The 12,247-nt window shown below is 33.0% G+C and overlaps 1 protein-coding gene across 1 annotated transcript in view; it reads right to left on the bottom strand.

The window, feature by feature from the left end:
- Positions 1–382: 382 nt before the first annotated feature.
- Positions 383–12,247, bottom strand: part of LOC122939383 (immunoglobulin kappa light chain-like) — a 49,883-nt gene continuing 38,018 nt past the window's right edge. Inside the window, exons 3-6 of the mRNA XM_044295451.1 lie at positions 8,596–8,675; positions 2,300–2,614; positions 1,674–1,733; positions 383–648 (exon numbers count right to left, since the gene is read on the bottom strand). Coding sequence (XP_044151386.1) covers positions 527–648; positions 1,674–1,733; positions 2,300–2,614; positions 8,596–8,675 — 577 coding nt within the window. The 3' untranslated portion in view covers positions 383–526. The remainder of the gene's footprint in view (positions 649–1,673; positions 1,734–2,299; positions 2,615–8,595; positions 8,676–12,247) is intronic.

Here is a 12,247-nt window from a genome sequence, read left to right as displayed (position 1 = left end):
TTTGCATCCCCACTCCCCCAAATTCTAGCCCTGCACTAAAAATAAATATACTATAGTTTTCAAATATCAAGGTATCTATTGTAAAAAAATTGAAAAATAAAAAATCTCTGGAGCTCCCAGGTACTCCACTTGTCCCTGCTTTCTGGTGCCTCTCAATAAGCCTGAATGGTCAATAGTGGGCTGAGCAATCATTTGCTCTTTGTTGAGAGGGACCAGGAAGCAGAGATCGGCAGAGGACTGCGAAGCTCTGGAAGGGGATCGGTACTGCGAGTATCGCTTATTTTGATGCTTCACAGCAATCTCAGCTTATTTTTAAGAAATGGACAACCCCTTTATGCCATTTTTCTTGATTTCTATAATAAATGTAGTGGATTTTGTTTTACAAGCTTTTATTAAGAAACACTTATTTCATAAGCATCAAGCTATATAGACATATGATAGTACAGTATAATTCTAAAGCACTCACTGAAAGCTTTTTTTTTTTTAGGTGCAAAAACATAATATATGTGTTTTGGAAAAAATAAATTCAGTTTAAGAATTTGCATTTACAGACAAGCAAGAATGGACAATACATGAGGCATTTTAAGAGTAATAATGTGTAAGTAAGCTGTGCAGCTCGAATGATCGTATGCCTGATATGGACACCACCTGCAAAATTTAAGATAGAGTTTTTAGCAAAAATACACAAAATTATTTAGTTTCATACAAAATATACAAAAAATGTATAAAACATAATTTAATAAGTGAGTACTTTGTGGTGCGTCTCTTGATGATCCACAGTTAAACAGTTATGTTATAATAAAGACATAAACAGCTATAATGAATATGGAAATCATAACGCAAAGAATCAAATTCAGACCACTAAATGGTGCCTAGAATAGGTAACAGAAGGTAACTCTGTTTTAGAAAACTCCATTTTAGAAAACTCAAACAGTATTTCCACTTCTCCATCTCCAGTAGGTAATATTTTCAAAAGCTAAGATGGCCCCACCTGTAATTTACCTTATTCCTTATACCTTGTTATACAGCCTTCCTACTCATTGGTCCATTTGATTTTTTAGAATTCTAGAAAGCAAACTGCGTTGTCCATAGTGAAATAGCAATGGGAAATGTATTTAAACCATGTGCTCATTGTTCCAACATAATTCCTTACCCTGATTTATTAAATCTTACTGAACAGATTCATTTGAATGGTAGTTGAACGGCCACTGCACATCATTTATTTGGACAATTTAACTCTGTGTTCCCTTAGATGTCCTCATTTGTCATTAACAATTCTATTCCTCACCTCACTCATTATTTTTATTGTATTAGGTTTCATGCACACAAACATATTTTTGTTCCTTGTCCGTTTTTTTGTGGCCCATATGCGGAACCATTCTCTGCAATGGGGTGTACGTATGTCTGCATGGCTTTTCCGCAAAAAAAAAAAAAAAAGAATATGTCCTATTATTGTCTGCATTATGGACAAGGATGAACCTGTTCTCTTATAGGTCATTAAATGTGAAATGCACGTGGTCGTTATCCGTGTTTTACAGATCTAAAATTTACAGACTGCAAAACACCCAACTGTCATGTGCATGAGCCCTTAAGGAAATGTTTTTGCTGAACTGAAATTCATACCCTGTTAAGAAAGTAATTCGGAAGCTAGATTTAAAATACATATTGCTTACCTGCGGAATTAGTACAATTACCATTTTTTGTCTTGTCCGGCTCTGTATCTTTAAAAATAGCTGTGAAACAGAATCATAGTGTCATCTAAGTAAATATATTACACATTTTATTATATTATAACAATTATTTTTATTAAAATGTTAAAAGAAAGTAGAAGGAGCTGTATACAATTTTTTAAAGAATAAATAGGTCATACTGCATGTGTGTTTTCTGTGTGTTGAAGGGTCTGAGCAGAAACCTAATTCCTCCACAGCTGAAATCATAGCACATTGGTTACTGTAGAAATTGAAGTTTGTAATTGAAATGCTGAAAGCAATTTTAATAACGCATAGCCACTCTATCGTTATTTCAATGTCAGACTGTGGTTCAGTGGACCCACCAGGCTCCATCCATACAGAATATGTGCATGTCTATTTTTAATATTAAATCTTTATTGTTATCATTCCATGCTATGGATATATCACCCAATCAGAAATAGACAATAATGACAAGATATTTGCTCTAAAGCCCTGTAGACAATTATTCCTACACATATTGTCACATTTAAGAATTAAGTATGACTTGTACCTACTGAAAAACAAAACATTTATTTATAATTTATAGGAATATAATAGTATAAATGTACCTGTATCATACTCTACTTCTTCCCATGTTCTTTGATTTCCCTCGTGTTGATACTTGCATTTATATATTTTACCTATGCCAGGTTTTTTTATTGTAATCCAGCTGTACAATGAGGACAAGTCACTGGATGCATTCTTAATAATTTCACCTTGTTCGGATTCCAGCACCTCAATGCCTCCATCTGCTCTCCACACAACATTAATTACATCAGGGAAGAAATTCTGAAGGCTGCATAGTAAAATTGCAGATCCTGTGTCCTTCACAATTTCCTTAGATGTGCCTAAGATAGTCACATCTGGTTTTCTTGCCTTCTGATCTAAAAAAAAAAATAAAAAAAGGTTTTTACATTAAGAAATGAATTGGTAAGTTTTGAACCATTGCTCCAATTTAAAGAAATGTATTTTATATTCTCACATAACTCATGTTTTACCACATTAAATATTTATCTGTTCATCTAAATATTTTAGATATATGACATTTAACCCCTTAAGGACTCAGCCCTATTTCACCTTAAGGACCAGGCCATTTTTTGCAAATCTGACCAGTGTCACTTTAAGTGCTGATAACTTTAAAACGCTTTCACTTATCCAGGCCATTCTGAAATTGTTTTTTCATCACATATTGTACTTCATGACACTGGTAAAATGAAGTTAAAAAAATTCATTTTGATTTATAAAAAAATACCAAATTTAGCAAAAATGTAAAAAAAAAATTGCAAACGTCCAAGTTTCAATTTCTCAACTTCTATAATACATAGTAATACCTCCAAAAATAGTTATTACTTTACATTCCCCATATGTTTACTTCATGTTTGGATCATTTTGGGAATAATATTTAATTTTTGGGGGGATGTTACAAGGCTTAGAAGTTCAGAAGCAAATCTTTAAATTCTTCTGAAATTTTCAAAAACCCAATTTTTAGGGACCAGTTCAGGTCTGAAGTCACTTTGCAAGGCTTACATAATAGAAACCATCCCATTCTATAAACTACACCCCTCAAGGTATTCAAAACTGATTTTACAAACTTTGTTAACCCTTTAGGTGTTCAACAAGAATTAATGGAAAATAGAGATACAATTTAAAAATTTCACTTTTTTGGCAGATTTTCCATTTTAATAATTTTTTTCCAGTTACAAAGCAAGGGTTAACAGCCAAATAAAACTCTATATTTATGGCCCTGATTCTGTAGTTTACAGAAACACCCCATATGTGGTCGCAAACAGCTGTACGGGCACACGGCAGGGCGCAGATGGAAAGGAATGCCATACGGTTTTTGGAAGGCAGATTTTGCTGGACTGTTTTTTTTTTACACCATGTCCCATTTGAAGCCCCCCTGATGCACCCCTAGAGTAGAAACTCCAAAAAAGTGACCCCATTTTAGAAACTACAGGATAGGATGGCTTTATTGTTGGTTAAAACGCTTTGACTTATCCAGGCCATTCTGAGATTGGTTTTTCGTCACATATTGTACTTTATGACACTGGTAAAATGAAGTAAAAAAATATTCATTTTTATTTCTAAAAAAAATAACAAATTTACCAAAAATTTGGAAAAATATAGCAAATTTCTACGTTTCAATTTCTCTACTTCTATAATACATAGTAATACCTCCAAAAGTAGTTATTACTTTACATTCCCCATATGTCTACTTCATGTTTGGATCATTTTGGATTTCGGGAATTATATTTAATTTTTTGGGGATGTTACAAGGCTTAGAAATTTAGAAGCAAATTTTCAAAAAACCAATTTTTAGGGACCAGTTCAGGTCTGAAGTCACTTTGCGAGGTTTACATAATAAAAATAGAAACCACCCAAAAATGACCCCATTCTACAAACTACACCCCTCAAGGTATTCAAAACAGATTTTTACAAACTTTGTTAACCCTTTAGGTGTTCAACAAGAATTAATGGAAAATAGAGATACAATTTCAAAATTTCACTTTTTTGGCAGATTTTCCATTTTAATAATTTTTTTCCGGTTACAAAGCAAGGGTTAACAGCCAAACCAAACTCAATATTTATGGCCCTGATTCTGTAGTTTACAGAAGCACCCCATATTCTGAGCCATAGTTTATTTTTTATTTTTTGGCCGATTGTCTCAGGTAGGGGCTAATTTTTTGCGGGATGAGGTGAAAAAATTGTTTATTTAGCACAGTTTTTATTTTTTACGGTGTTCATCTGAGGGGCTAGGTCATGTGATATGTTTTTTTAACTTTATTTGGGGAAAATTAAATTTTTGTTTATTTCTACTTGAAACTTTAAATTTTTGTTGGGGAAAACAATTTTTTCAACTTTTTTTTCACTTTATTTTTTGTCCCACTTTGGGACTTGAACTTTTGGGGGTATATTCCTTTACAATGTATTTCAATACTTCTGTATTGGAATGCATTGGCTGTATGAGTAATAGTGTGTGTATTACTCATACAGCTTCCAGAGCCTGTGAGATCCAGGGGGTGTGTCCTTAAGGACTCACAAAACATGTCATACCGGTACGTCATGTGTCCGTAAGGGGTTAAAAATGTATACTAGAGTGTTTAAGCTTGTAGATCCAGTCTAGCCTAAATATGTAACAAAGAGAAAAACATAATAAAACCCTAGTTTGAACATTCTCATCCTACTAGGAAACAGTGACTTCTAATCAGCTTGTATGGAAAGCTTGATTCCTTTTAGTTCAGGCTATAAACAATAAGCAAAAGAAGAAAACAAGTTTGGGAGCTGAATAGATAGAAGCAAATTGACAAAAACTGCTTTCCTCACTATTTTTGGAAAACATTTAGTCTTTGCAGCAGTATCCTTCATACCATCTTCTGTCACTGTAATTGTTGGTCACAATAAAACTGCATTCCATTGTCTCCATGGTACAAGTTGTTCTGTAGTATACTGTCCTCCCCTGAAACACGTCGCTTGATAGTGGTTGTCTGTGCTTGGTCACCGCTACCTCTGTTCACCAAACTATACACCCCAGGTTCAACATATTGCAGAAACACAGATTACCTCTGTGCTTACACTGCAGGAGGATGAACATGGAAAACTCTGTGCAACACCTTTACAAGTGTTTAAAAAGTAAGTTTATTCTAATCACATAATAAAACCCAAAAGCCAGAGTTTTCTGTGTTTATCCTCCTACAGTGGGAACACAGAAGGAATCTGTGTTTTGGTGACTAGTTAAACCCATGGAGTATAGTGTGTTGCACAGTGTTATCAATGACTAATGACACTACTGTAGATCACCCAACCTGCTCCAGATAGAGGATGGTAAACCACAGAAAAACCTACACCAAGGAGACAGTGGAATGCTGTTTTATTGCTGCAAATGCTACCTGTACACCAGGAACACTGTGTTCTAAAATACTACAGGGCACTAATCATGTTGAATATTTCAACAGTGTAAATTTAGGTTAGACTTTAAAAATAGGCCAAATTTATCATGCTGGATGATACATTTTATGTATATTTTTATTTCTGTTGAACTGTATACTACGTGTTGTTTTGGCGCAATTTTGACACACGTCGACACATCTTAAGCTACACCCTTTTTCCAGCTACACCCCTTTTCCACGTCTCTTTCTATTTAAACTATACCATTTGTCAACCGATGCACTAAAAAAGCTTAAAACACATTATAAATGTGATTCAAAACATTTTTTTATAGTAAATTATGGCAGAATTCTGACACATATATCTTAGCAAATCTCCTCTACATATATTCTATATGCATTTTAGAAGCAGTGAAGTATTCTTTCAAATACCCTATGGGGTATGACTCTATGACAAAGGTTAAATAAAATAAAATTGAGTAAAAATAATAATACTTAATGTCTCCTCTCCTGCCAAAAATAAAATAAACATGTCTTTCTTTTTTTAAATAAAAGATTTTTAAAATAGATCACCATAAAAAATACACATTTGGTACTGCCACAATCGTGATAAAATAAACTTTTTGTTTTTGTCACATGGTCAAAAACAAAATAAGAAAAATGTCTGTTTTTTCATTCTCCGCAAAGAATATAATAAAATAAATGAATATATGTACCATAAAATAGTACTAATAAAAACTCCAACCTGAGCTATGAAATCAAAGCTCTCATATATTTGCATCAATTTAAAAAGTTATGGGTCTCAAAATGAGTTGACACAAAAAGTAATCCAATAAAAAAAAAACTATACTTATTAAATAAATCAATAAATTATTTGCACCACAAAATGTTACCACTGAAAAATACAACTTGCCATCTGATGATTGCCAGTTATAGTCACCTAGGGTGACAAAAAAAAGTAAAGAAGAATAAAAAATGCCCCTTTTTTCTAAATCAAAATAAATGAAAATAGGTATCACTGCATCAAAAAACACCCATACTATTAAAAGATAACAATATTTATCCCATACAGCAATTGGTGTAATGGAAAAAAATCATAAAAAGTTATCAAAAAGTCACACACACTTCAAAATAGTATCACTTTGTAAGTACAGATGACCCTGCAAAAAATGAACCCTCATATATCTATGTACACATAACTAGAATAAAGTTATAGGGGTCAGAATATGGTATTGAAAATAAAAAAATATATTTTTTCAAGGTTTTTTCAGTATTAAAATGCAAGAAAAACTATACAAGTGTGGTATTGTTATAATCATACTGACCTGGAGAATGAAGGTAACAAGTGAATTTTACTGTATAGGGTATGCAGTAAAAAAAGAAAATAAATAAAACTGTGGCAGAATTGAGTTGTTGTTTTTTTCCAATTCCACTCCATTTTGATATTTTTTTTCAGTTCCTCACTACATCATACACAATATTAAATGGTGCCATTAGAAAATACAATTTGTCCCACAAGAAATATGCCCTCATAAGGCTATGTGAAAGGAAAAATAAAAAGGTTATGGCTCTGGGAAGGTGGGGAGTGAAAAAGGAAAGCGCAAAAATGGAGAATCGTAATGTCCTCTAAGGATTAAGTTACATTGATGGAAAAATAATATGGCCCTTGAAATAAAACAATGGGGAAAAAAAAAAAAAAAAAAAAAGGTCCTTAAGGTGCAAAATATGCCAGTTCTTAAGGAGTTAAATGTTACCCTTGAGAATAACCTAAATAACACTTCCTTCAAATAATAATATTATCAATTCTGCCATTTAAAAGAGGTTCTACATTACTCACTGAACAAATTATTATATTAAAATATTTAAAGTGGTTCCAAATTATAGTTTGTTGCTCAGAATAATATAATATTACTCAATAATAATCAGCCTGACAGTTTCATAAGCTGATTATTATTAAATGTCATAAACTATTGAATTGTTAACTGGGTTCCCAGTGGTTAGCAATAACGTTTCTCATGAACATGTTGGATACCAGGACATAATGGCTAATGATATACTTTAATAAAATACTAATTCCACCATTTTCAAAAATTGGCTGAATACAAAGTAAAATTACACAAACGTTTTTGCAACCATCGCAAAAAATATGAAGATCATTTGTTGTTGTTTTTTTCATTGAGATTACTGTAATCCTGCAATTTTACTGCCACCAGTGGTAAAACTGATCTTTAGAAAGTAAAAACATTTAACTGAATCTATCAAATAAAGGGTATAAGTGGATGAAAACCAAATAAGTGTTCTGCAATCACAAACTCATGTCCTTCATAGAACCAATCTGGTTTTAAATATGTATTGTGCCATATATATATATATATATATATATATATATATATACATACAAAATGTTAATATTTGAATTAGCTCATGCTAATTGTGGAATTATGACCATAATTGTCAAATAGCACCTGCACATGCATTAGTTTCAAATAACATGTATGACCCGACAAGTACAGATGCTATCCCGTGATTAGCGATGAACCGCATGGAGATTCCGTTGCCAGGGCCGCATCATTGCTGGTAGCCTGATACATATTTTAATTTATTACTAATAGTAAGGCAAATTATCATTATCTTGTTTTTATTTTTTTTACTATTTATTAATTTTCGCAATACTGGTGTTAATCGGATCCATATTTGTTACCAGGAATGAGGAGATAAAATGATCCTGCTACTAGGTAGAAAATATATGTATTTTTTTAATTTGACTTAGTACATTTAGTAATCAGACTGCTGTGTTATGAAAAAAGTATATAGAGATGACAGAATTAAGAATTATATTATTCTAATTTGTCACACATGGCTTTATTATTTATGTGCACAATTTTGTATGAATGTGATATCGGTAAGACAATGAAACCTGTGAAAGTGTGACCTGAATGTCACTAGATGTGTTTGCTTCTAGTAAACTATACTGTACTTACCAATCACCAAAAGTTTTGTGCCTGTTCCAAATTTCTTCATGTTGGCGTCCTTACACAGTGATGATTTTCTTAGCAAAAAACTGAAGGGTGTTATTGTATAAAATAGAAGGAAGTCTGGTACATAAAATATAAAGCTAGGGCTTTTGATAACTTTTAGTAACATTATGTTTAATGCAATTATACGATCTTCATAAATCATGTTCAGAAATATAAAATAATTCATTAATTAGAGGTTACCAGTGCTGAGAGCAAAAGTGATTTCAATTTAGCTTTACATTGTATTTCAACTTATCAATTCAAATTTAACAATTGAAAATCAATCATGTTCAGTTAAAACGCTCACGTGCTTATATTAGCCTAGGTCAGTAACAGCTAAAATGTACCGTAATAAATATAGATACAGAGTAGAATGAGTTTATTCCAGCATTAACAGGACTTAATAGGTACTTTGCATTAAACACTATAAACGTTATATATTTGTCATAGAAAACTATATTACTAATTGTTGACTAATTATGACTAATTGTCATGTTAGAGAATCTATAAAATAAAGTGCTAACACAAGATTCATTGTTAGTAGACATATTTTCTTCATAGATGCCTCATAATCTGGTTTTTTGGGCAATCTTCTGTTTCTTAACAGATTTATGTTATGTTGACAGTACTGAATATTGAATTACCGTACATTTATTTTACTGCACAATTTTTTTTTATTGGTGAATTTGCAAGGCATTTGTAACAATGTAATGCTTTATAGCAATTATCAGAAAATATGTTTTATTGATTGATAGTTATTTATAAACAATAAAAACAAGTTTATGAGCTGAAATTAACAAAAATAATCTTCACAACAATCACAGTAAATTAATAAATGGTAAAAAAAGAAACAAAGGAAAATAAAAAAATTCTACACCATGAGTGATGGAATTGTACCAATTATAATGATACCAAGCCATATCAACACATTTACTGTTAAAACTATCCATGTTAAAACTCTAAAGCTTAACTGGTGATATAAAGTATTGATAGTACCATGTTCGACAAAATAAATACATAAATAAAAGTATTTTACAAATGTGGAGTTTTAATACTGAAATTATATAAATCTATCACATTCACAATGTAATATAACTAATATAATTAGTTAAATAAAATATATTGAAAATTGGTGGTGACATATTCAAATTAGTTACCTGAATTGTATCTAGCAAAATCATGTAAATCTCTTTCATCACTGGAAATATATATAGCTTATTAGTTTTATAGCTGTAGTATGCATTGAGTAGTAAGTTTAATCATGTACATACCTGTTATGATGTGCTGAGTGCCACTACCAAATTATCCAATGATCCAGTCAGACAACGATCACGGTGCAATTATCCTCTACAAAAACCTCCAGGTAAGACTTCAATGCCTCGCCAGATAGTCTATTTTTAACTTTAAAAAGTCAGTTTTCTTATTCTAAACTGCCAGTGCCAAACACCCTTCCTGCTTATCGTGCAGGTGCAGCAGAAACTGAAAGAATATGGATAGAAACATAACTAAGGTTCAAATACAAGCCAAGAATCCTGATGCAACAATTTTTTTTAATTTGTTTTAGCTTTTGTGGCTTTTCATTGCCGCTATGATCTTTAAGGGGGCCTTCACACATTTCTGTGAAAACAAATCAGTTCCATTCATTTAAATAGGGTTGGTGGCAAGCCTATGAATTTCTATAAGCACCTATTAAGTGAATAGAACTGATTTCCAGTTACAGAAAATCTGCCTTTAATTCTAACACTACACAAATGTCAATTTACTCTCATTTCCGTGGCCGACTTAGCACCCACGTGTTCTGTAGTGCTGTGCATAAATTGTCATCACTCATATCAGTCTCTGTTTTTATTAGAGCACTCATGTAGTGCCGTTGAATCAATTTATATGTATCATAGTGCTATCAAAGAATTAATCAGGGGATTTTTCCTGACTCAAGTTTCACTTTTATTTGTTATTCGTCTTTATTCATATGTCGGTGTCCTTTTCCATGTGTGAAAAAAACAATCCACTTGTCAACCATGACAATATCTATGTTGTGTCCATTTCTGTACCATGTTTTGTGTTTTTTGTGCTTTGTGTCCCAATCAATAGAAGGTGGGCCACTTTGTCCTATCCCACTAAAAATTGAGTTCCAGACAGTTGGCATCCATGTTTTTCAAGAAGCTATAGATTTTAATGGACATGTTTGGTCAGGAAAAGTTACCAAATTAGTGCAAGCCTACATCTTTTCTGTACAGATCAGCAATATACATGGTGGGCCATTTATATTGATACACCTTAATAAAATGGGAATGGTTGGTGATATTAACTTCCTGTTTGTGGCACCTTAGTATATGTGAGGGGGGAAACTTTTCAAGATAGGTGGCGACCATGGCAGCCATTTTGAAGTCGGACATTTTTAATCCAACTTTTGTTTTTTCAATAGGAAGAGGGTCATGTGATACATCAAACTTATTGGGAATTTCACAAGAAAAACAATAGTGTGCTTGGTTTTAACGTAACTTTATTCTTTCATGAGTTATTTACAAGTTTCTGACCACTTATAAAATGTGTTCAATGTGCTGCCCATTGTGTTGGATTGTCAATGCAACCCTCTTCTCTCACTCTTCACACACTGATGATGTGTTTCCCTCTTTATGCACTGAAGCTGGCACGTTCCCTGAGTTTTTCCAGCAAGATGGTGCACCACCACATTATGGGTGTCAGGTCCGAGCATTCCTAGATGAACAGTTTCCTGGAAAGTGGATTGGATTGTCGTGGGCCAGTTGAATGGCCCCCAAGGTCTCCCGATCTGACCCCCTTAGACTTTTATCTTTGGGGTCATCTGAAGGTATTTGTCTATGCTGTGAAGATACGAGATGTGCAGCACCTGAAACTATGGATACTGGAAGCCTGTGCTAGCATTTCTCCTGCGGTGTTGCTATCAGTGTGTGAAGAGTTGGAGAAGAGGGTTGACAATCCAACACAATGGGCAGCACATTGAACACATTTTATAAGTGGTCAGAAACTTGTAAATAACTCATGAAAGAATAAAGTTACGTTAACACCATTGTTTTTCTTGTGAAATTCCTAATAAGTTTGATGTGTCACATGACCCTCTTCCTATTGAAAAAACTAAAGTTGGATTCAAAATGTCCGACTTCAAAATGGCCGCCATGGTCACCACCCATCTTGAAAAGTTTCCCCCTCACATATACTAATGTGCCACAAACAGGAAGTTAATATCACCAACCATTCCCATTTTATTTAAGGTGAATCCATATAAATGGCCCACCCTGTATATTGGATGAGAGCACTAACAGCCAATATAATAATTTATTCTTTATATAAAGGAACATTTTACACTCTTTCTTATGTGCATATGTAGTAAATAATTGACAGCTCACCTTGTATGCACATTCCTAGAAGAGAAGTGGTCAATCGGAAAGTATGGGCAGGAGTAAAGTGTTGACAATATGTAAACAGCATTAGATGAAAATACTGAATCAAATCGTAAAAAACTATACATCTCAAAGGCTAATGTCTCCCTCTCTCTAGAAGACGAGATCTGACAGATCCACTTTAAATAGGCTGTCCATTCATTTACAAGTAATGGCCTGTCTATAAGTCATCAGTA

This window comes from Bufo gargarizans, chromosome 5, assembly GCF_014858855.1.
Source record: "Bufo gargarizans isolate SCDJY-AF-19 chromosome 5, ASM1485885v1, whole genome shotgun sequence".
Taxonomy (NCBI): domain Eukaryota; kingdom Metazoa; phylum Chordata; class Amphibia; order Anura; family Bufonidae; genus Bufo; species Bufo gargarizans.
Note: the sequence above shows the minus strand (reverse complement) of the source record. Positions and strands in the feature narration are given on the sequence as shown.